Below are 24,546 nucleotides of genomic sequence, written 5' to 3'. Positions count from 1 at the left end.
TAAAATCATTAAAAACTGATTTCATTTTGAACTAGTGGCTATTTGTGTTACAAGAATTTGTTCACAAAGTGGAAGAATTAATTTAGCTACTGAAAACAGACATTTCAGCACAATGTCTGCAGCTTTGTTACATCAAGCTGAAGGAGACCAGTAGTCAATAAGAAGACAAAATCTGACAGAACTTATAAATTTCTGTCATGTTTGGGTTCACTGATATGATTGTCAGATGCACAGAATAAAGTATTGCCTCACTAAAAATTGCACTCAAAAGTTTTTGTCAAAATATTTCCAAAAATACTCAAGTGTCAAAGATGAGAAGTGCATTTGTAGAGCCCAATGTAAGAACAGCCCTCAACCACTTCAATTGTCATGTGTCTTTCCTCTGTGTCACGTGTCTTTCCAATTACTTGAATCATCATATGTCTTTTCTTTGTAGCTTATATTGTTGTTGCCTGTTGTGTAACTGTTTACCCATATCAGAAAAATTAGAATTGTCAACTTCTGGGCATGAAGGCACAACTGTGAAACTTGTATTTTGCTCAGTACCACTACTCAGCTCACATTCATCTTTGGAATAATAACTAATTCTTCAGTACAGGTAATTTCTGGACTGTTATGTGGATCTTCATCTCTGTCATTTCCCAAAATACTTGGTTCAGAGTCATCTGAATTATTTGAATCTGATGAACAGGAATTCCTTGGTGGAAGTACAAAACATCTCTGCTATTGTACTTCATAAAACAATGCCAGATCCATGCAAATCAATTCTTGCAATTAACAGTTAGTTGCTGTAAGTGTAAAAAAATAGGCTACAAAAAATTCCTCAATAATGGGCATAATTGCCTATTAGTAACTCTAAAATTAAGTCTTAATTTTAAATTTGTGTAAATCAACTTAGTGTAGCTGTATATATTTTATAAAAGTGAATTGCCAAAGCCTGTGTGAAAGCCTTCCCTCATTCATAATCAAACTACCAGAAAACAACACAAGGCATCCAGCAGCCCACAGTTCTTGTGTAACATATGTATATTTTTCTGACAGAGCAGGATGCAATTCGATTTTAGAATATATGAGGGAGGGGCAGTCCCTTGCTGGGAACAGCTTTACGTTTGTGTGCCACCCACTGCTGTGTGCTTCTTTTGTCTGCCAAAAGTTCCAGGTGGCTTCATCAAAAAAAAAAAAAAAAAAAAAAAAGACAGGATAGATGTTTACTCCTAATGTTATGAGCTCTGGCTGTGTTTGGGGATGTTTTATTATTTTATGTATTATGCTACATACAGGTAGTTTGTTAAACTCTACAATTACTTCAGAGTTCAGGTTCAGATACTTTCACAATGAAATGGGTAACTGCGTGCAGTTGCTTAATGAGATGTAAGCCATTCCTACATGATCAGCACAAAAACATATCAATTGTACAAACAGTGTAAAAAACATTAACATTGCAGCCTTTCATTAATTTGATTAATGTGATACATATTGCAACCTATATTAGAATAAAAACATGTGCATCAATGTGGAAATGCTTGCATAATGCCACAAAAAGAAATTCATCTTTTGCCATTAAAAAAAAAGTTATCTCCTATGATATCCCTGCTTTTCTCAGTGTGACAAGTGTACTTCTGGGTGTTCAGCCTAATCATTGTTTCCAGTCTGTGCAAAATATTTTGATGATCACCTCAAGTCATCTTCTTCATGTGCTGTGCCAGCTAGTGTGGTTGGAGCCCAGGCAGCAAGTACTCATAACAGCGCAACTTGTACCACTGGTGGAGAGACAGTTGGGTTGGTCATCGAAATATTGTGCATAAAATGGAAATGACAACTTGTCTTAACACTCAGAAGCACAATATTTATGTTATGTACTGTTTGACTATCTCTAGTGAGCCTATTAATATTAGAAATTGTTGGGTGTATTATCATGAGCACAGTTGCAATTGATTATCAATCATTAAAAAGGCTTTATTAATATTGGGCACATTCAATGGCAATAATTATGTATCTCTCATTCCCAAGTAATCAGATCTGAATTTCAGAATGTGTGTTGATTCAGGATCTCTCAATTCCAGAAAACAGCTGAAACTTAATAAAATTTAACCTTTTTATCATTAACAACAATATAAAAGTGTTGCACAATAGTTGTACAAGAAATGAATTTTAAAAAAACTTAACACATCCAAAATGAGAAATTACTGCAAGGCATAAATATGGCCAATGAAACAGTTGTGCAATGCTGTAATATATTTCATCTACTTCAAGATTTTATTAGGTCACTGCATAAGTTTGTAGCATTGTTGTTTTGCATTTTGGTATTCCAGTTGCTATGGGTTTATTCATTGACTGTCATTTTTTTATTTGTAGTTCACTGTTGCTATTTGAGTTAACGTATTGTCATTTTGTCATTTGGAGACTGTGAGTGCAGCTGTGGATGCTAGAAAATTGAGTGCAAAGTGGAGAAATCGGAACATTTCCAACATATTCTTCTGTTTGAGTTCAATAGAGGTATGACAGCAGTGGAGGCAGCCAGAAATATTTGTGCCATGTATGGAGATAATGCCATTGAGCAGACTACAGCAAGAAAATGGTTTTTTTGTTTCAAGGAGGATCATTTTCACATTAATGACTCTCCATTTTTGAGGAAGACCTTCAGGGCTTGATGAAGATCGTTGAAATGCATTAAGCAACAATGATGTACATAAGAATACTCGAGAACTGGCAAATGTAATGAACTGTGACCATTCCACAATCATGCAACATTTGCATGAAATGGGAAGGTTTAAAAATTGGGTTTATGGGTAATTTATGCTCTAAGCCAAAATCACAAAAATCAATGGGTGGCCATATGTGCATCTTTGCCTGCTCATCATCAGTTGGCTCATGGACAACACTGACCATTCCTATCCTATATCTTTACTGGTGGTGAGAAACTGTCTTTATGATAACATAAGGAGAAGAAAGGAATGGTGATCCCAAACAAACCAGCAACTCCTCGCACAAAGATCTCGTTATGCGTCTGGTGGAATAGCAGCAGGGTGTTTTGTACTATGAATTGCTTCCCTCAAGTGTAACCATCACTGCTGATGTTTACTGTCAACAACTGAGATTTCTTGCAGACACAGTCTGAGAACAATGACTGAGAAGACTGCGTGAAGTGATGCTACTCCACAATAACACTCGTCCATATTCTGCTAGACTGACAAAAAAACACTATACAGGAGATGAGTTGGGAAGTCGTTCTGCACCCATCTTATTCACTTGATCTTGCATCTTCAGATTTTCACCTTTTCCACACCCTATTGAACAACTTTCAAGCAACTTCCTTTCCAGATGAAAATGTGCTCCAAACATGGCTCGATGAGTTCTTTGCCTCAAAACCACACAATTTCTGCAGTTGCGGAATCAAAAAGTTACCCCACCTTTGGCAGACTGTTATAAATAGAGAAAGAGAATATGTTTTTGGTGACTAAAGTCTCTGTTACACTTATATGTTGTATTTATGAAATGTACGGAAAAATCCTGCAAACTTGTGTACCAACCCAGTACTAGAAACACAGTATTTTCAGAAACTGGAACTGTAATTTCATACATGCAGTTGATTATTGTACACATATTTTAGAATTTTGTGTAAAATGGGTGGAAAATACAGTAAACAGAAAAACTAGAGGCAAACAAAAGTCATACCATGAGCATTAATTTTGTTTCTAAACTACACAGGAATTCACTGAATTGTTAGATTAACAGAACCCAAGTCCATATTTACAGTAAATGAAGATTATGGATGTGGTAGTTTGGTGAGGGTTGTGGTGGTGGTGATAAAGACAACAGACGTAGTGACATACATACCCAGAAAAAGTTTGGCAGATGGCTGATGATACACTTGTTGGTGTCAGTAACTGTGTATGAATGTAGGATGGTTGCTTTATACTCTACCTCTCATGAAACATTGTATTTAAAACAAAAGTGTGCTGAATATGAAGAATAAATTCACTTTTGTGTGAATTTTTAAAAAAATGACATTAACAAAGTGCCCCTGCCCCCCTTACGACATCAGAATTAATTCTTCACTAGTCCTAACAGTAAATTAAACTGATGATTTATCATCCATTTCAGTGAACTAGAAGGAGAGTATGGTACTGTTTTCAAACTTTTAAGGGTTGTCCTTACTCTTGGATTAGATGTCTTAGTGTATTGCAGAACGGTTGGCTCATCCATTTTTGACTATTAATCATCTGTTTGCTGCTTTCAGAAGTGATACAGCCTAATTCTCTATCACATACTTATGTATGTGTGTGCGAATGCATGTGAGTGGGAGGTGTGGTGGTGATGGTGGTGGTGGTGGTGGTGGTGGTGGGGAGGTACATGCATGCTAAAAAAGATGTTGGAAACTTATACATACCTATCAACTTCATCTGTTCTTCTTCTCTCATCATCTTAGGTGCTAGTAATAATAGTCTGATAATCTACTACTTTCTTTTGCTGACATGCCATCAGTCTATACAAGTTCCAAGTTCATTTGAATTATTCACCTATTCGTGTGTGCTGCTCTAATCTCCTAGTTCCATATGTCATGAACATTTCCAATACAAGAGGATAAATGTCACAGCAGAGTAAAAACCATCTGGACAGTGAGCCAATTTTTCTTTACCTGTCTCATTTTTCATGATCAACGAAGTCCAAAACTGCTACCTGCAGTTGCAAATAACTGTCTAGAGGTTGGCTGAGTGGCAGTCAGGCTTTAAATTCTGTATTGAGAAGTATGGATGCTTTCATTTACACCACTCTCGATGTATTTAGTATCCACCTATGTTGGAAATAGAGAAGGGATGCCTTTTAAGAAGGCTTTTGTGCGATGCCAACTCAATGACAACTGACATGGATGTAGATAAGAAAGACCGATACATCTAAAGATTAACAGAATCTTCCGTCGGTTCTTGGTAGAACAACATTATAATAAATGAAAAGCACCAGTTTGCTTTTGTTCTACAATATTACTTTTATTGTAAACTGGTTTTCGGCTTACAAGGCCATCTTCAGACATTTACTGAGTAAATGTCTGAAGATGGCCTTGTAAGCCGAAAACCGGCTTACAATAAAAGTAATATTGTAGAACAAAAACATCTAAAGGTCATAGACAGTGTCCACTGTACGGTAGAGTAGGACAAAATTTATTCGAATGATGAGTAATGAATACAAAATTATTATTTTTTGTTCTTGAATAATAAATCAGATTGTATTTCAAAAGTTATTTGTTCACATGAATAAAATCAATTGTTCATCATTTGTGAATAACAAGATTGTATATAATAAAGAAGTTTGAAATCCAAAGAATTTAATTTCAGTTATTTGCCATTCATAAAATAAATACATTTTTTGTTGCTTTTAAATTAGTTTACACAACACGTATTTTTTTTGAACTTCTCATCAAAAAACAAAAAAGCCATTTCAGGAGACTTTAAACCTATAGTCTGTTGACATTCATCATTACTGACAACTGAGTCATTACTTTGTTCACCCATTTTGCAGCATAACAAACACGAGAGTACTTTGTGATTATATTGGCTAGACACTGATATGTAATAGGATTATGAACCCTGGTGCAATTAAGAAAGATATTTCAGATTTGGGTCTATGTTAGCTGCATTCTCATCTTTGCTTAGCCACACAGAGTGCTTCAACATGTTAGCAGAGGGAGAGAAAAGAGGAAGTACTGGGCAAGTGCTGAATCAGCTAAATTTGGTCACATGATTAATCTTGACTGCTAATGCCAGATATGAAGGCAATTTTGTGTACCAATTGTTATGATGTAAAACAAGTAAAGCTTTGCTCAACCTGAAGGTTGGTTTGAGCACCACACTGCTTTACAAGGGCATTGTTTTGTTGGAGCTGGTACCCCTTGCCTTCCTCAGACCTTCCTACCAACATATCCATCCAGTTATAGCATGACATACTATTTAACACGTACTCTAAAATATGGTATCATTTAACTTCACATTATTAGTGATAAAAAAAAGTTATAAGTGCCAGAAAAAAGATCACAGAATCAACAGGGGATCGAGTTGCAGACCTCTCTTATCCATTGAGTCACTGAGCCACTCTGTTGTATAAAGCTTTACTGAATTATTTATCAAATAGAAACTGGTCTGAGCCATATTTGTTATACATGGCAGAGGGGTGTTCAAGAAGTATACAAAGAATATGCAGTGGTTGTCTAACATATTTGTTATTTAAGTTATGAATAATAAAAAAACAAATTATTATTTGTATATGCAGATATTTGGATCTGAAAATAATTTTTTGAATGATTTACTTGTTTGAATAATTATCTAGATAGAAATTTATTTGAATTATGCCCATCTCTGCCGTGTTGGAATTCAGGTGACTACAGATGCTTACAGACCTAACTTGCAGCCAGCCTTTGTGCTAAGGTTGGTAAGTCACCTCTAACCACAACTTCTCAAGTTGTGTGTGGTACACTCACTTCTATCTGCTCCCAAGTCACTAATTTCCTTCTGGCTACTCACTCCAATGTAGATATATGTGAGGCAATATTGATCCAGCAACTTACCTTGGAAGTGGACTAAAGAAAAGCAAATCTGCATTTATCACTTTTGTAGATTTAGAGAAAGCTTTTGACAACACTGACCAGAATGTACTCTTCAGAATTCTGCAGGTGACAGAGATAAAATTCAGAGTGGAAAGTTATTTTCAACTTTTACAGAAATCTAATTTGCAGTTATAAGAGTCAAAGCACATGAAAGGGAAGCAGCGGTCGAGAAGGTAATGACACAGGGTCATAGCCTCTCCTCAGTGTTATTCGATCTCTGCACTGAGTATAAATTCAACTATTATTTTAATAAGGTATTCCCTTGGAGTAAAGTCATCTATGGAAGTGCAACCAGACAATAAACAGTTCAGAAATGAAGAGAACAGAAGCTTTCAAAATTTGGTGCTGCAGAAAAATGCTGAAGATTAGATGGATAGATTGAATAACTAATGCAGAAGTACTGAGTCAAATGAGGAAAAACAAAATATATGGTACAGGTTGACTCATTGGTAGGAAATACCTTGAGTCATGAACAAATCATTAATTTGATAATGGAAGTAAATGTGGGGGGAAAATGATAGAGACCAAGGGATGAATACAGTAAGCAGATTCAAACACTGGACATAGGTAACAGTTGTTGTACAGAGATGGAGGGATGCATCAAATGAGATTTTGAACTGAAGATCACGATGTGACAACAACAACAACAACTGCTCACTCCAGTATACAATTGGCACCATGAAGTCATTTGGGATTCATGTGAAGCAAGATCTAGTGGTCCATTTTGTGGCCCTGAATCCATTACTTGCTCAGTGATGGAGCTAACTGCCCTCTTGATATTTCAAAAAGCACAGAATTAATGTAGCTTTTTGTCAGTATCATAAGGAGAGTAATTTAAGGATTTAATTTTTAAAATAAGTTTTATACCATTTTAGCCAGCACTTCAGTTATATGCCAGATTGCAATTATGGGCCAAAGAAGAGGGATAAAACCTTGATTGTTACTTGGTTTATCCCAGATGTGCTCCCAATACCTGTTAACTAAGTGATAGTCAGCACATATGAAGCAGACATACATGTGATACTTTGGCAAGTGAGATACATTTAAGCTTTGAGATTCCTCATTAGGTCCAGCTTTGTGAGAGCACTAACAAGCAATCCAGTGTGTGCACCCCTCCCCTTCCCACTCCCCCAGAGAAACAAATTCTCCTCATTTGTTACATGATACAGTCATCTAATCTTCAGCGTTCTTCTGTAGCACCACATTTCAAAAGCTTCTATTGTCGTCTTCTTGTCTTAACTGCTTATCATCAGACCTTCTATTCTAGCCTAATTTAATGTCCTCCTTCACAAAGTGGCCTCACTATTGGGGCATAGTGGCATGTGGTAGTGGGAATAAGTGTTTCCTCACTGGGACGGTTAATTATTTTCAGTAAAGCTACTCAGTCGTAACATGGATTCCTCCAGCCACTAAATAAGTGCTCCTCAATTACCTTTATGTATGAACTAATACTATTCCAGCAAGAGTGTGCAGTGTTTATGGCTTATGTACAGCTCATATTGGAAAAAGAGTACTCAGCTTGAATTTCAGAGGGCACTTGCAACTTTGAGAAAAAGTGTTGGAGTATGAGTAGTAGGTTCCTCAGACTTGATTTAGCAGCCATATTTTAAGTCATCAGTTTTTTAGTGTTATGTGTATTTTAATATGTTTTTTCAAGTGGTGTTATGTATTTTTTCATGACTTTTGTGACATTTGATTAGATTTTTAGTTTTATTTGGTATACAAAATTTCACAATCAGCATAAACAAGGTGGTGGGGGTGGGGGCAAGGGGGAAGGCTAACAACTGTCATGTTTGATAGTAAACCAGATGTTCATTCACTTTTTGGCCCTTTAATTTAAATTTGTATGCAAAACAAAAATTTAAGCTGGTAGACTCACTAACATATGTTTTAAAGAGGAGGAGGGGGAGGAGAAGGAGGAGGAGACAGATACTTGTGTAACTTTATGATATTCATCTCATATGACTCTCATGAATTTGAATTTTGCAAGACAAAGCACACATCGAATTTTCCTGCACTTTGACGTAATAATGGGGCATATTAGTTGTTTGAGTGCCGTTGATGTGTAAATACCAACGTGTGAATCATTAGGTTTACCATATTTCTGGAGCTCTTTGACTGTCACATGCATTGAGAGTAAGACATCTTTATGAAGCATTGTTCAGAAATAACATGAATCAAAAGCCCCACAAAAACACTGTACTTATGGTGAATCTTTACACAATAATGAACAAACATTAATGATTGAAAATTCATGTACCCCTAACTGAAATAACAGCACAAGCCATTCATGTCTTAAATTTTCTAGCTATATTTGTATGTTTTTCCATACCTTTTTATTTACAGCTAACATAAGATATAATAGACTGACAGTGTATCATTAACATTGTAGCGTGGTCGTTGTTCATATAAGCTGTCTATGATTTCGAGATGTAATACATTAAAAACTTAGATCAGACTTTCATGTGTGAAAGAGTTTTCTAAGACTCATTTGTGCACCTGCACACTTCTTGGTTGTGCACGGCTTAGCAGATGGGGTCAGAGCAGCAGGTGGAAGCAGTGCGCATGGCTCTGGAAACGTACAGTGAGCAGTTGGAATGTGGCAGCAGGACCAAGATGCTGGACATGGAGGGGGCAGCGGAGCAGTTGAGGAAACAGATTGCTGCTGAGTTGCGGCATGTTGCCACCCTGCTAGAAGAGCAACCGGGCTCCCAAGCAGCAGCTGCCATTACCAAACAGGTACAACACACAAACCAGTTCACATGCATAAACATAATCCTATAGTTAATGCATCTAAAGACGTACTTTTTCTTTTGTATAGCTCATCTCAGTTATTTTTATTATCCTTTTATATATTTTTATCCTTCCTTCTTCCTGTAGTTTTTATGACTGTTTTAAGTATAATCTGTGTTCTTTCTAACATCATTAATCTATAGTCAGCTTTTTCTGTTGTTAGTGTCTTAATTAGTGCCAGCATCAGCTGATAATTTCTGTTTTTACTCATGCACATTTAACTCAAAATTCTAAATCTGAAATCGCGCTTTTTTTCATTACTTTTCCTTCAGTTTTTCTTTTCTTGCTTATTACTCAGCAGTTAAGAAGAGTTAAAAGTATAAATTCGTGTCCTTTCTTGTGAACGACCACATGGTGCATTCTGGATTGAGTGTAGTACCAATGTTGCTTTTGCTGTTGTCACCACTGTTGTTGTTGTTGTTGTTGTTGTTGTTGTTGTGTGCCCCTCTCACTTCATATACAGATACACTATGTTATCAAAGTATCTGGACACCTGCCTGAAAATGACTTACAAGTTCGTGGCACTCTTCATCGGTAATGGTGGAATTCAATATGGTGTTGTCCCACCCTTAGCCTTGATGACAGCTTCCACTCTCGGAGGCATATATTCAATCAGGTGCTGAAAGGTTTCTTAGGGAATGGCAGCCATTTTTCATGGAGTGCTGCACTGAGGAGAGGTATTGATGTCAATCGGTGAGGACTTGCACGAAGTTGGCATTCCAAAACATCCCAAAGGTGTTCTATAGGATTCAGGTCAGGACTCTGTGCAGACCAGTCCATTACACGAATGAATTGTCATGTAACCACTCCACCAAAGGCCGTGCATTATGAACATGCGCTCAATCATGTTGAAAGATGCAGCCACCATCCCGGAATTGCTCTTCAACAGTGGAAAGGAAGAAGATGCTTAAAACATTGATGTAGGCCTGTTCTGTGATAGTGTTGTGCAAAACAACAAGGGGTGCAAGCCCCCGCCATGAAAAACACAACCACACCATAGCACCACCGCCTCCAAATTTTGCTGCTGGCACTACACACACCTCACTCAAAAATTACAAACAGAGTAGTCCAATAATTTGGACTGGAACTGGGAGTTCTAAACTTCTCTGATGAAAACATGTAAATGTTTCCCGAGAGCCACTTTTGCAATGGACTTCATTAGACTCCAGCCACAAATTTCTTTATATTAGGAATAGGTGGAAGACAGAGGTGTAAAATGTGATTAATAGTGCAGATATTATAATAATTTGTACCTGAAATTCCTCAGTTTTCCCATTGTCAAAGCTACTTCAGTTGACTGACTGACTGCCCGACATATTTAATCATCCATAGAACAATACAAACTGTATGGATGTCATCAGTTGTTGGTACATTGTTTCTTATTAAACAAACACACATACACTATGTGGTCAAAAGTATCTGGACACCCCCCAAAACAGATTTTTCTTCATGTTCGGTGCATTGTGCTGCTGCCTACCACCAGGTACTCCATCTCAGCGACCTCAGTAGTCATTAGACATTGTGAGAGAGCAGACTGGGGCACTCCGTGGAACTTGCAGACTTGGGTGTCACTTGTCTCATACGTCTGTACATGAGATTTCCACACTCCTAAACATCCCTAGGTCCACTGCTTCCGATGTGATAGTAAAGTGGAAATGTGAAGGGACATGTACAGCACAAACGCTTACAGGCCTACCTCGTCTGTTGACTGACAGAGACTGCTGCCAGTTGAAGAGGGTCGTAATGTGTAATATACTGACATCTATCCAGACCATCGCACAGGAATTCCAAACTGCATCAGCATCCACTGCAAGTACAATGACAGTAAGGCAGGAGGTGAGGGAACTTGGATTTCGTGGTCGAGCGGCTGCTCATAAGCCACACATCATGCCGGTAAATGCCAAACAGTGCCTCGCTTGGTGTAAGGAGCATAAATATTGGACGACTGAACAGTGGAAAAACGTTGTGTGGAGTGACGAATCACGGTACACTATGTAGTGATCTGATGGCAGGGTGTGGGTTTGGCAAATTCCCAGTGAACGTCATCTGCCAGCGTGTGTAGTGCCAACAGTAAAATTTGGAGGTGGTAGTGTTATGGTGTGGATGTGTTTTTCATGGAGGGGGGGGGGGGGGGGCCTTGCACCCATTGTTGTTTTGTGTGGCACTATCACAGCACATGCCTACATTGATGTTTTAAGCATCTTCTTGCTTCCCACTGCTGAAGAGAAATTTGGGAATGCTGCCTGCATCTTTTAACATGATTGAGCACCCATTCATAATGCACGGCCTGTGGTAGAGTGGTTACATGACACTAACACCCCTATAATGGACTGCCCTGCACAGCATCCTGACCTGAATCCTGTAGAATACTTTTGGGATATTTTGGAACACTGACTTCGTGCCAGGCCTCACCGACCGACATAGATAGCTCTCCTCAGTGCAGGGCTCCCATGAAGAATGTGCTGCCATTCCCCAAGAAACCTTCCAGCACCTGACTGAATGTATGCCTGGAGAGTGGAAGTTGTCACCAAGACTAAGGGTGGGGCAGCACCATATTGAATTCCAGCATTACCGATGCAGGGTGCCACGAACTTGTAAGTCATTTTCAGGCAGATGTCCAGATACTTTTGATCACATAGTGTAGATTCATGCAATTTTTACCATTCTTATAATTATTCTTACAATACTTACAATTAGGCCATTTACCATTGCTTAGCACCAGGGTATTCATGAATAATAAGTGGCTGTCTACAGTTGTTTTAAATATTCACTCACAATGTAGCAGGCTTTACTTAATAAATATGTTTTTAGCCTTCTGCTAAGGACATGGAGTTCATTTACACCTTTCATTTCCTGTGGCAGTTCATTGTATGGTGTTAGACCCTTATTAAGTATATTATACGGTACTTTGGGTTTTTTTCTGTTTAGGTATAAGTAATGGCTGGATCTAATTTCATTGTCATGTACTGAACAGTTTTGTAGTGTGTAGATGATGTTTCCTTTTAATGAACATTACAGTCTGGAAGATTCGTTCATTTGGGACAGTAGAATTTCTAGCCTTTTGTTAAATTCAGTGTAATGGTCCCTGTTGTCACTACTATATGTGTTGTTATCCGTACAGCCCTTTTCTGTATCTTGAAAATCATTTATATGTTCCCAGCACTTGTTCCCCAATACAAGATTCCATAACTGAAGACTGAATTTATATATACTACTGGCCATTAAAATTGCTACACCAAGAAGAAATGCAGATGATAAATGGGTATTCATTGGAAAAATATATTATACTAGAACTGACATGTGACTACATTTTCACGCAATTTGGGTGTGTAGATCTTGAGAAATCAGTACCCAGAACAACCACCTCTGGCCGTAATAACTACCTTGATACGCCTGGGCATTGAGTCAAACAGAGCTTCGATGGTGTGTACAGGTACAGCTGCCCGTGCAGCTTTAACACGATACCACAGTTCATCTAGAGTAGTGACTGGCGTATTGTGACGAGTCAGTTGCTCGGCCACCATTGACCAGACGTTTTCAGTTAGTGAGAGATCTGGAGAATGTGCTGGCCAGGGCAGCAGTCGAACATTTTCTGTATCCAGAAAGGCCCGTACAGGACCTGCAACATGTAGTTGTGCATTATCCTGCTGAAATGTAGGGTTTCACGGGGATCGAATGAAGGGTGAGCCACAGGTTGTAACACATCTGAAATATAATGTCCACTGTTTGAAGTGCCGTCATTGCGAACAAGAGGTGACTGAGACGTGTAACCAATGGCATCCCACATCGTCATGCTGGGTGATACTCCAGTATGGTGATGACAAATACATGCATCCAATGTGCGTTTACCGCGATGTCGCCAAACACGGATGTGACCATCATGATGCTGTAAACAGAACCTGGATTCATCCGAAAAAATGACGTTTTGCCATTTGTGCACCCGGGTTCATTGTTGAGTACACCATTGCAGGTGCTCCTGTCTGATGCAGCATTAAGGGTAACCGCAGCCAGGGTCTCTGAGCTGATAGTCCATGCTGCTGTAAACGTTGTCGAACTGTTCGTGCAGATGGTTGTTGTCTTGCAAATGTCCCCATCTGTTGACTCAGGGATCAAGACGTGGCTGCACTATCGATTACAGCCATGCGGATAAGATGTCTGTTATCTCAACTGCTAGTGATACGAGGCCGTTTGGATCCAGCATGGCGTTCCATATTACCCTCCTGAACCCACCGATTCCATATTCTGCTAACAGTCATTGGATCTTGACCAACGCGAGCAACAATGTCGTGATATGATAAACGGCAATCCCGATAGGCTACAATCCGACCTTTATCAAAGTCGGAAACACGATGGTATGCATTTCTCCTCCTTACACGAGGCATCACAACAACGTTTCACCAGAAAACGCCGGTCAACTGCTGTTTGTGTATGAGAAATTGGTTGGAAACTTTCCTCATGTCAGCACATTGTAGGTGTCGCCACTAGCACCAACCTTGTGTGAATGCTCTGAAAAGCTAATCATTTGCATATCACAGCATCTTCTTCCTGTCGGTTAAATTTTGCATCTGTAGCACGTTATCTTCGTGGTGTAGCAATTTTAATGGCCAGTAGTGTATTAAAAATACCATACTTTGAGGCATGAGATGTTGTACATTGGAGTAAGTGCTTGTAGAGCATATCAAGCCGTGGATAGTCTGTTTGCTAAAACCTCCATATGTTTTGTCCATTTCCACTGGCCGTCTACCTTCACCCATAAGAATTTAGTATCTGTTATAATAAATCGTCATTAATCTTTAATCTAGCATCATTGTGTTTTTATTCAACCAGAAGTACTTAGTTTTCTTTACATAGGAAATCATCAACATAAATAAGAAGAAGAATTTTACCCAATACACTCCCCTGTGCGATGTCTATAATTTAGCATTTACAAGTAAGTAGCGATGGTGTATCCAGCGACATGATTGTAGGAAATAGAAGGCGTGCAAAATTTTTAATTGTAGATGACGATTGTAAAGGGGAAAATTTAACATGCAAATCATGTGTATCATGGACTTGACAGGAAGCAAAAAGACACGAATCATTTGGAAATATTTTGAGATTTGTTGGTTGCATAAAAGCATTTGTTTGAATTCAAAGTGAGCACTCGTGATTATGAGAACTATTTTCTGATATATTTGGGAAATACTTTTTACGGAAACAAATCTCTTCACACAACAGTAACAATGAATGGTGGGGGGGATGAAGTAAAATGGAAAATGGATGACATTTGGTATCCTTGTACATGCAACAAGATGAAGGCTTACTATGCACTGTGTATTTTAACGGCTCTAGTCAGAAAACCGAATATTCAAATGTATTAGTCTAAATGGCCAGTAGCAGAAACACTGTGAAAAGTAATGCTCTTAAAAGATATGAACAAATTTTGAAATTCTTAAGTTTTTTTGATAATGAAACTGTTGACAGCATTGGCTGGCTTTGGAAGATAAGACCTATCATCAACCTGTTGAATGAGAAACTGAAAGTATGTTACACACCACATTAAAATGTTGGTATAGACAAGTCCTTGATGGAAATATAAAGGAGGCTTAGTATATAAACAATTTAATACATCAAACAGAGTGTGATTTGAATTAAAATTTTATGAACTATGTGAGGGAAGTATGATGTTATTGTTATACTTTCAAAATATGTAATGGCTTGAACAAAACTGATAGGAATAATAGCTCATCAAAGAATGATGTCATGGACTTGTCAAAATCCATTCTGAACAAAAGATATAGTTCATTTCTTGACAACAGCTACTCCTTCCCCAAATTATTTTTAAAATTACTCCAGGAGAACGCAAATGTTATCAGGACAGTATCAGCAACAGGCAAAATATGCCAAAAAAAAAACATTCAAAAATAAATGTTAAGGAAAGGAGTCTGTTTATGGAGAATTTGTAATAATATGTTGGCTCTGAGATGAAAAGACAAGCATGATGTGCAATATCAACAAAACACAAAGATATAGAGATAGTTGAACACATAGATAAACAGTTAGTAACAAAAGATGAAGCCTAAATGCATCCTTGAATACAATAAGGAAATGGGTGGAATTGATTGTCAAGATCAGATGTTGCCCTGTTTCCCAATCATGAGAAAAAAATCTTCAAAGAATACCAAAAACTTTTTTTCAATATGTCAAATACAGTTCTGTTCAATATGCACATTATCATTAAAACAGTACACAGTCAAAGAAAGAAAACATATTGATTAACAAATAAATGTAGGAGATGTGTTGTTCTGGTCTTCAGTACAGAGACTGGTTTGATGCAGCTCTCCATGCAACTCTATCCTGTATAAGCTTCTTCATATCTGAGTAACTACTGCAACCTACATCCTTTTGAATCTGCTTAGTGTACTCATCCCTTGGTCTCCCTCTACAATTTTTACCCACGCTTCCCTCCATCACTACTTATGTTTTTCCCTTGATGCCACAGAATGTGTCCTATTAACCGATCCCTTCTTCTAGTCAAGTTGTACCACAAATTCCTCTTCTCCCCAATTCTATTTAGTACATCCTCATTAGTTACGTGATCTAACCATCTAATCTTCAGCATTCTTCTGTAGCACCACATTTCGCAAGCTTCTATTCTCTTCTTGTCCAAACTATTTATCGTCCATGTTTCACTTCCATACATGGCTACACTCCATGCAAATACTTTTAGGAAAGACTTCCTGACACTTAAATCTGTACTCGATGTTAGCAAATTTCTTCTTGAGAAATGCTTTTCTTGCCATTGCTAGTCTATATTTTATATCTTCTCTACTTTGACAGTCATCAGTTATTTTGTTCCCCAAATAGCAGAACTCGTCTATTACTTTCAGTGTCTCATTTGCTAATCTAATGCCCTTAGCCTCACCTGATTTAATTAGACTACATTCCATTATCCTCATTCTGCTTTTGTTGATGTTCATCTTAAATCGACTTTTAAAGACACTGTCCATTCTGTTCGACTGCTCTTCCAGGTCCTTTGCTGTCTCTGAATGAAACATATAACATTTTTGTTAATAAAGTGCTTACCTTATTCGAACACTGCTTTCCCCAAAACTTACCAAGGTTAGAGCAAAGTCTACAAAGAAGCCATGGATTACTCGAGGAATAGGGGTATCTTGTAAAACAAAAAGAAAACTGTATCTGTCAATCCGAAACATTTCCAATGTTGATGCTATAGCACATTATAAGAAATACTGCAAAATATTAAAGACTGTAATACGGATGTCAAAGCAAATATATTACAAGGAAAAGATAGTCATATCAGATAACAAAATAAAGACAATATGGGATATAGTGAAGGAGGAGACTGATAGAACCAGACATGAAGAGGAACAAATAGCATTAAGAGTAAATGATACATTGGTGACAGATGTGTATAGTGTTGCAGAACCTTTTAACAAACATTTTATAACTGTTACTGAAAAGATGGGGTTGTCAGGTTCAGTAGATGCTGCTATGGATTACCTTAGACCAGGCATTTCAAGTAACTTCCATAATATGAATTTGACCCTCACTACCCCAACAGAAATGATGTCCATCATAAAATCTTTAAAATCAAAAACATCTAGTGGGTATGATGAAATATCAACAAAGTTAATTAAATAATGTGATTCTGAGCTAAGTAATATATTAATCTATCTGTGTAACCAGTTGTTTATCAGTGGAATATTTCCTGAATGGCTGAAATATGCTGAAGTTAAACCACTGTTTAAGAAGGGAGATAAAGAAATAGCATCAAATTTCCGTCCAATTTCACTGTTGCCAGCATTCTCAAAAATTTTCGAAAAAGTAATGTACAGTCGTCTTTATAACCATCTTATCTCAAATAACATACTGTCAAAGTCATAGTTTGGATTTCTAAAAGGTTCTGATATTGAGAAGGCTATCTACACTTACAGTGAAAATGTGCTTAATTCATTAGACAAAAAATTGCAGGCATATTTTGTGATCTGTCAAAGGCATTTGACTGTGTAAATCACAATATCCTTTTAAGTAAACTATAATATTATAGTGTAACAGGAAATGCTGCAAAATGGTTCAAATCTTATATCTCTGGCAGGAAACAAAGGGTGTTATTAGGAAAGAGACATGTATCAAGCTATCAGGCATCATCCAACTGGGAACTAATTACATGTGGGGTCCCACAAGGTTCCATTTTGGGGCCCTTACTTTTTCTTGTGTATATCAACGACCTTTCATCAGTAACATTACCAGATGCCAAGTTTGTTTTGTTTGCCGATGATACAAACATTGAAAAAAATAGCAAATCAAGTGTAGTCTTAGAAAGATCAGCCAATAAAATATTTGTGGACATTAATCACTGGTTCCTAGCCAATTCTTTGTCACTAAACTTTGAAAAAACACACTACATGCAGTTCAGAACTTGTAAGGGGTGTCCCAAGAGTATATGTCTAACATACGATGACAAAAAGATAGAAGAAGTGGACAGTGTTAAATTCTTGGGATTACAGCTTGATAATAAATTCAACTGGGAGGAGCACACCACAGAACTGCTGAAGCGTCTTAACAAATCTCTGTTTGCAATGCGAATTTTGTCAGACATAGGGGATATAAAAATGAAAAAGCTGGCATACTATGCTTACTTTCATTCCATAATGTCATATGGGATTATTTTTTGGTGTAATTCATCAAGCCAAGCTAAATTTTTCCGGGCACAAAAACGTGCAGTGAGAGTTATATGTGGTGTGAAGTGAAGAACATCCTGCAGAAGCCTGTTTAGGGAACTGGGGATACTAACTACTGCTTCCCAATATATTTATTCCTTACTGAAATTTGTCATTAAAAATATATCACTTTTTCAAACCAACAGCTCAATTCATGGAATCAATACTAGAAATAAGAATAATCTTCACAAGGATTTAAAGTCACTTAGTCTTGTACAAAAAGGTGTGCATTATTCAGGAACACACATTTTCAATAACTTGCCAGCAGCCATAAAAAGCTTAACAACCAATGAAATTCAGTTTAAGAGAAGCCTAAAGGATTTATTGGTGGCCAACTCCTTCTACTCCATTGATGAATTTCTTAGTAAAACCAACTGATTTGTATATAAGTACAACATAACTTCTGCACAATTTCAGTGCAGTAATGTGTTCATTGAAAATTTGTGTGTGTGTGTGTGTGTGTGTGTGTGTGTGTGTGTGTGTGTGTGTCTGTGTTTGTGTGTGTGTAAGTATAATCTAACTTCTGCACCATTTCAGTGCAGTAATGTGTTCATTGTAAATAAGTATTACAGTAGTTGTATTACATGTTTATTACCCTATAAATAAATAAAAAACTTTTTTATTTTAAATTCAGTGCATTAGTATTTGTAAAATGACTCTTAGTGTTCATTAAAAAATGACGATCATTCCACTTGGGACCTGTGGAATGGTACATTAGCTTATTTGTTTTAGTTGTAAATATTTGTCATGTATTGTTTTTCTGACATGTTCCACATCCTGGAGGACCTCCTCACTACGGATCAATTGGAATGAAAGTAAATCTAATCTAATCTAATCTGATATAGAAACTAAATATGTTGGGATAGCATAGAATGTGGTCTGGAAAAACATCAGTAGTGATGTTCTTTTGTCTGACATGAGAGCAGCGTGGTACAAGGCAGTCAATAACATCAGCAGCACTAATGAGCGTCTCTTTACCATCAGTGTAAGTAACAGTAACCTCTGCAGCAAATGCAACCTTGTTGATACTGTGCCTCATTGTTACACATGTGGACATCGGATTATCAACTGGAGGTGGACCAAACCTCAAAGTTTTTATTTCTTCTCCATGGATTTTAATTTCTACTCCAAATATTTCTTTTGTTTCCTTTACTGCTTGCTCAGTATACATATTGAGTAACATCGGGGATAGGCTACAACCCTGTCTCACTCCGTTCCCAACTGCTGCTTCCCTTTCAAGCCCCTTAACTCTTATACCTGCCATCTGGTTTCCTTACAAATTGTAGATAGCCTTTCACTCCCTGTATTTTACCCCTGCCACCTTCAGAATTTGAAAGACAATATTCCAGTCAACCTTGTCAAAAGCTTTCTCTAAGTCAACATATGCTAGAAATGTAGGTTTGCTCTTCCTTAACCTATCTTCTAAGGTAAGTCATAGGGCCAGTATTGCCTCATGTGTTCCAACATTTCTATGGAAACCGAACTGATCTTCCCCAAGGTCAGCTTCTACAAGTTTTTCTATTCATCTGTAAAGAATTCGTGTAAGTATTTTGCGGCCGTGACTTATTAAACTGAGCCTGCCGGTGTGGCCGTGCGGTTCTAAGCGCTTCAGTGTGGAACCGCGTGACCGCTATGGTCACAGGTTCGAATCCTGCCTCGGGCATGGATGTGTGTGATGTCCTTAGGTTAGTTAGGTTTAAGTAGTTCTAAGTTCTAGGGGACTGATGACCTCAGATGTTGAGTCCCATAGTGCTCAGAGCCATTTGAACCAACTTATTAAACTGATAATTCGGTAATTTTCATACATGTCAACACCTGCTGTCTTCGGGATTGGAATTATTATATTCTTCTTGAAGTCTGAAGGCATTTCGCCTGTCTCATACATCTTGCTCACCAGATGGTCAAGTTTTGTCATAGCTGGCTCTCCTAAGGCTATCAGTAGTTCTAATGGAATGTTGTCTACTCCCGGGGCCTTGTTTCAACTTAGGTCTTTCAGTGCTCTGTCAAATTCTTCATGCAGTATCACGTCTCCCATTTCATCTTCACTTATGCCCTCTTTCATTTCCATAAAGTTGCCCTCAAGTACACCGCCCTTGTATAGACCCTCTATAAACTCCTTCCACCTTTCTGCTTTCTCTTCTTTGCTTAGAACTGGTTTTCCATCTGAGCTCTTGATATTCATACAAGTGGTTATCTTTTCTACAAAGGTTTCTTTAATTTTCCTACAGGCAGTATCTATCTTACCCATAGTAATTGGCCGTGCGGTTCTAGGCCCTTCAGTCTGGAACCGCGTGACCGCTACGGTCACAGGTTCGAATCCTGCCTCGGGCATGGATGTGTGTGATGTCCTTAGGTTAGTTAGGTTTAAGTTATTCTAAGTCTAGGGGACTGATGACCTCAGATGTTAAGTCCCATAGTGCTCAGAGCCATTTGAACAACTTTTGAACCCATAGTAATGTATGCCTCTACATCCTTACATCTGTCCTCGAGCCATCCCTGCTTAGCCATTTTGCACTTCCTGTCGATCTCATTTTTGAGACATTTGCTTCATTTACTGCATTTTTATGTTTTCTCATTTCACCAATTAAATTCAGTATCTCTTCCATCACCCAAGGATTTCTACTAGCCCTCGGCTTTTCTCCTACTTGATCCTCTGCTGCCTTCACTATTTTATCTCTCAAAGCTACGCATTCTTCTTCTACCGTATCTCTCTCCACTGTTCCTGTCAGTCATTCCCTTATGCTCTCCCTGAAGTCTCTTAAACCTCTGGTTCTTTCATTTTCTCCAAGTCCAATCTCCTTAAATTCCCACCTCTTTGCAGTTTCTTCAGTTTTAAATCTACAGTTCATAACCAATAGATTGTGGTCAGAGTCTACATCTGCCCCTGGAAATGTCTTATAATGTAAAACCTGGTTCCTAAACTCTGTCTTACCATTATATAATCTATCTGATACCTTCTAGTATCTCCAGGCTTCTTCCATGTATACATCCTTCATTCATGATTCTAGAACCAAGTGTTAGCTATGATTAAGTTATGCTCTGTGCAAAATTCTACCAGGTGGCTTCCTCTTTCATTTCTTACCCCCCAATCCATCTTCACCTACTACATTTCCTATTCTCTCCCTTTTACTACTATCAAATTCCAGTCACCCATGAGTATTAAATTTTCTTCTCCCTTCACTATCTGAATAATTTCTTTTATCTCATCATACATTTCATCAATTTCTTTGTCATCTCCAGAGCTAGTAGGTGTGGGCTTCATGTCTATCTTGGCCACAATAATGCATTCACTATGCTGTTTGTAGTAGCTTACCCGCACTCCTGGGTGTTTTTTTTTTTTAACCTACTCTTACATTACCCCTATTTGATTTTGTATTTATAACCCTGTATTCACCTGACCAAAAGTTTTGTTCCTCCTGCCACCGAACTTCACTAATTCCCACCATATCTACTTTTAACCTATCCATTTCCCTTTTTAAATTTTCTAACTTACCTGACCGATTAAGGGATCTTACATTCTATGCTCTGACCCTTAGAACGCCAGTTTTCTTTCTCCTTATAACGATGTCCTCTTGAGTAGTCCCTGCCTGGAGACCCGAATGGGGGACTGTTTTACCTCTGGAATATTTTACCCAAGCGGACGCCATCATCATTTAACCATATAGTAAAGCTGCATGCCCTCGGGAAAAATTACGGCTGTAGTTTCCCCTTGCTTTCAGCCGTTCGCAGTACCAGCACAGAAAGGCCGTTTTGGTTAGTGTTACATGGCCAGATCAGTCAATCATTCCCACCTTTTTTGCAGTTTCTTCAGTTTTAATCCGCAGTTCGTAACCGAGTGGTCAGAGTCCACATCTACCCCTGGAGATGTCTTACAATTTAAAACCTGGTTCTTAAATCCCTGTCTTACCATTATATAATCTATCTGAAACCTTGCAGTGTCTCCAGGCTTCTTCCATGTATATAATCTTCTTTCATGATTCTTAAACTAAGTGTTAGCTATGATTAAGTTATGCTCTGTGCAAAATTATACAAGGCAGCTTCCTCTTTCATTCTTCACCCCATTCCATATTCACCTACTACTTTTTTTTCTCTACCTTTTCCTACTGTAGAATTCCAGTCCCCCATCACTATTAAATTTTTGTCTCCCTTCGCCAACTGAAAAATTTCTTTTATCTCATCATATATTTCTTCAATCTCTTCCCTATGTGTGGAACTAGTTGGCATATAAACTTGAACTACTGTGCTAGGCGGGGCTTCATGTCTATCTTTGCTACAATAAGACATTCACTATGCTGTTCATAGTATCTTACCCATGCTCCTCTATTTTTTTATTCACTATTAAACCTACTCCTGCATGACCCCTATTTGATCCTGTATTTATCACACTGTATTCACCTGATCAGAAGTCTTGTTCCTCCTGCCACCGAACTTCACTAATTCCCACTATACCTAGATTAAATATATGCATATCCCTTTTTAAATTTTCTGTCCGCCCTCGTGGTCTCGCGGTAGCGTTCTCGCTTCCCGAGCATGGGGTCCCGGGTTCGATTCCCGGCGGGGTCAGGGATTTCTCCTGCCTCAAGATGACTGGGTGTTGTTGTGTCATCTTCATCATCATCATCATCATTCATCCCCATTACAGTCGGAGGAAAGCAACGGCAAACCACCTCCATTAGGACCTTGCCTAGTAAGGCAGTGCGGGTCTCCCGCATCGTTCCCCTACGCTCTGTAAAGAAGCATGGGACTTCATTTCCATTTCCATTTTTTTTAAATTTTCTAACCTACCTGCCCCATTTAGGGAATCGACTTTCCACACTCCGATCTGTAAAACACCAGTTTTCTTTTTCCTGATAACGATGTCCTCCTGAGTAGTCCCCACCCAGAGATCCAAATGGGAGACTATTTTACCTCTGGAATATTTTATCTAAGAGGACGCCATCATCATCTAACCATACAGTAAAGCTGCATGCCCTAGGGAAAAATTACGGCTGTAGTTTCCCTTTGCTTTCAGCCATTCACAGTACCAGCACAGCCTGGCCATTTTGGTTAACGTTACAAGGCCAGACCAGTCACTCATCCAGGCTGTTGCCCCTGCAACTACTGAAAAGGCTGCTGCCCCTCTTCAGGAACCACACGTTTGTCGGGCCTCTCAACAGATAACTCTCCATTGTGGTTGCACCTACAGTACGGCTATCTGTATCGCTGAGGCAGGCAAGCCTCCCCACCAACGGCAGGGTCCATGGTTCATGGGGGGCACCCTCAATTATGTCTTCATCACCTACAAACAAATTTGTGGTACAGCAATACACATCTGCATGGCACCATCCTATGCCAAGCTATTCATGGGCCATCTAGAGCAGGGGTTTCCGGACAGTTGCACACAAGGAAATTTCAGGTGTACATCCAAACAAAACAGATGTGTATATAAGTAAAATTATAAATTATAGTGAGAAAACTGATTGATAAAACTATCATCTGTGTAGTGTTGACAAAAATGGATTTACCACAGAAATTGATGGCCATTAGAAAACATAAACCAACACCGAACCACAAGTACAATGAAAGCTATTTACACTGTGGCTTTACAGAAAAGTACTTTCCTGGACCTTACACAAAATGACTCGATAAGAAATTCATTTTGGGGAAAAATACCAGAAGTAGTTTCTATATCATTAGGTAACTGCATATCAGGATGCATATCAAAGTTCTGAAAGAAATGGAGAATGTCAGCAGGTGGGAGAGTCGCATGCAGAAGAGTAATCCAGACTAATGGCAAGTACTGAGTGTGAGAGTGTGGAAGAGGAATGGGGTAAGTTCAAAGAGACATTTCTATGCTCTGCAGAAAACACCTGTGGCAGAATGTCTGAAAGGCCAGAGGATACGGAGACACCATGGTGGAATGAGCACGTGAAGAAAGCAATAAAAGAAAAGTTAAAAGCGTGGCAATAATGGAACAGAGACAAAAAAAAAGTTAGAGTAAATTCAAGGAAAGCAAAAAGAAATGTAAGAGAGTGGCAGCAGAATAAAAGAGGAAAAGTTGGGAGGAATTCACAGGAGAATTGGAAAAGGATGTTACTGGGAGTAAAACAATGCTGTATGGACTTAAAAGGAGTAAGGGGAAGGGAGGCAATTACACAGAGTTGATGAAATGGGAAAAGTGGACAGATAATGATGCAACAGGAGGAGATGAAGAAAAGACAGCATGTACTTGGACAAACTACTGACTGTTAAAAATCATAAGGCAGCTTCACCTACTGGGATAATATGCATATGGATTCAGAAATTTTTGCTTGAAGAATGGGGAAAGGGAATAATAATTCCCTTGTTCAAGAAGGGAGACAGAAAAGTATGCAATAACTGTCAAGGGATCTCATTCCTATCACACATAGCAAAAATACTGGAGAGGATAGGGAAGGCATATAATAGTGTCCA

General features: G+C 38.4%; 1 protein-coding gene across 4 annotated transcripts in view; it reads left to right on the top strand.

Annotated features, from left to right (window-relative positions):
* LOC126475478 (uncharacterized) overlaps nucleotides 1–24,546 on the top strand; it is a 507,316-nt gene that overhangs the window by 470,176 nt on the left and 12,594 nt on the right. For 2 of the 4 annotated variants that reach the window (XM_050103373.1, XM_050103371.1), the window contains one exon: nucleotides 9,128–9,337. In XM_050103373.1, coding sequence (XP_049959330.1) covers nucleotides 9,128–9,337 — 210 coding nt within the window. The remainder of the gene's footprint in view (nucleotides 1–9,127; nucleotides 9,338–24,546) is intronic. The other 2 variants (XM_050103374.1, XM_050103372.1) reach the window with 1 other exon arrangement.

The sequence above is a fragment of the Schistocerca serialis genome, chromosome 4 (assembly GCF_023864345.2).
Source record: "Schistocerca serialis cubense isolate TAMUIC-IGC-003099 chromosome 4, iqSchSeri2.2, whole genome shotgun sequence".
Lineage (NCBI taxonomy): Eukaryota > Metazoa > Arthropoda > Insecta > Orthoptera > Acrididae > Schistocerca > Schistocerca serialis.
Note: the sequence above shows the minus strand (reverse complement) of the source record. Positions and strands in the feature narration are given on the sequence as shown.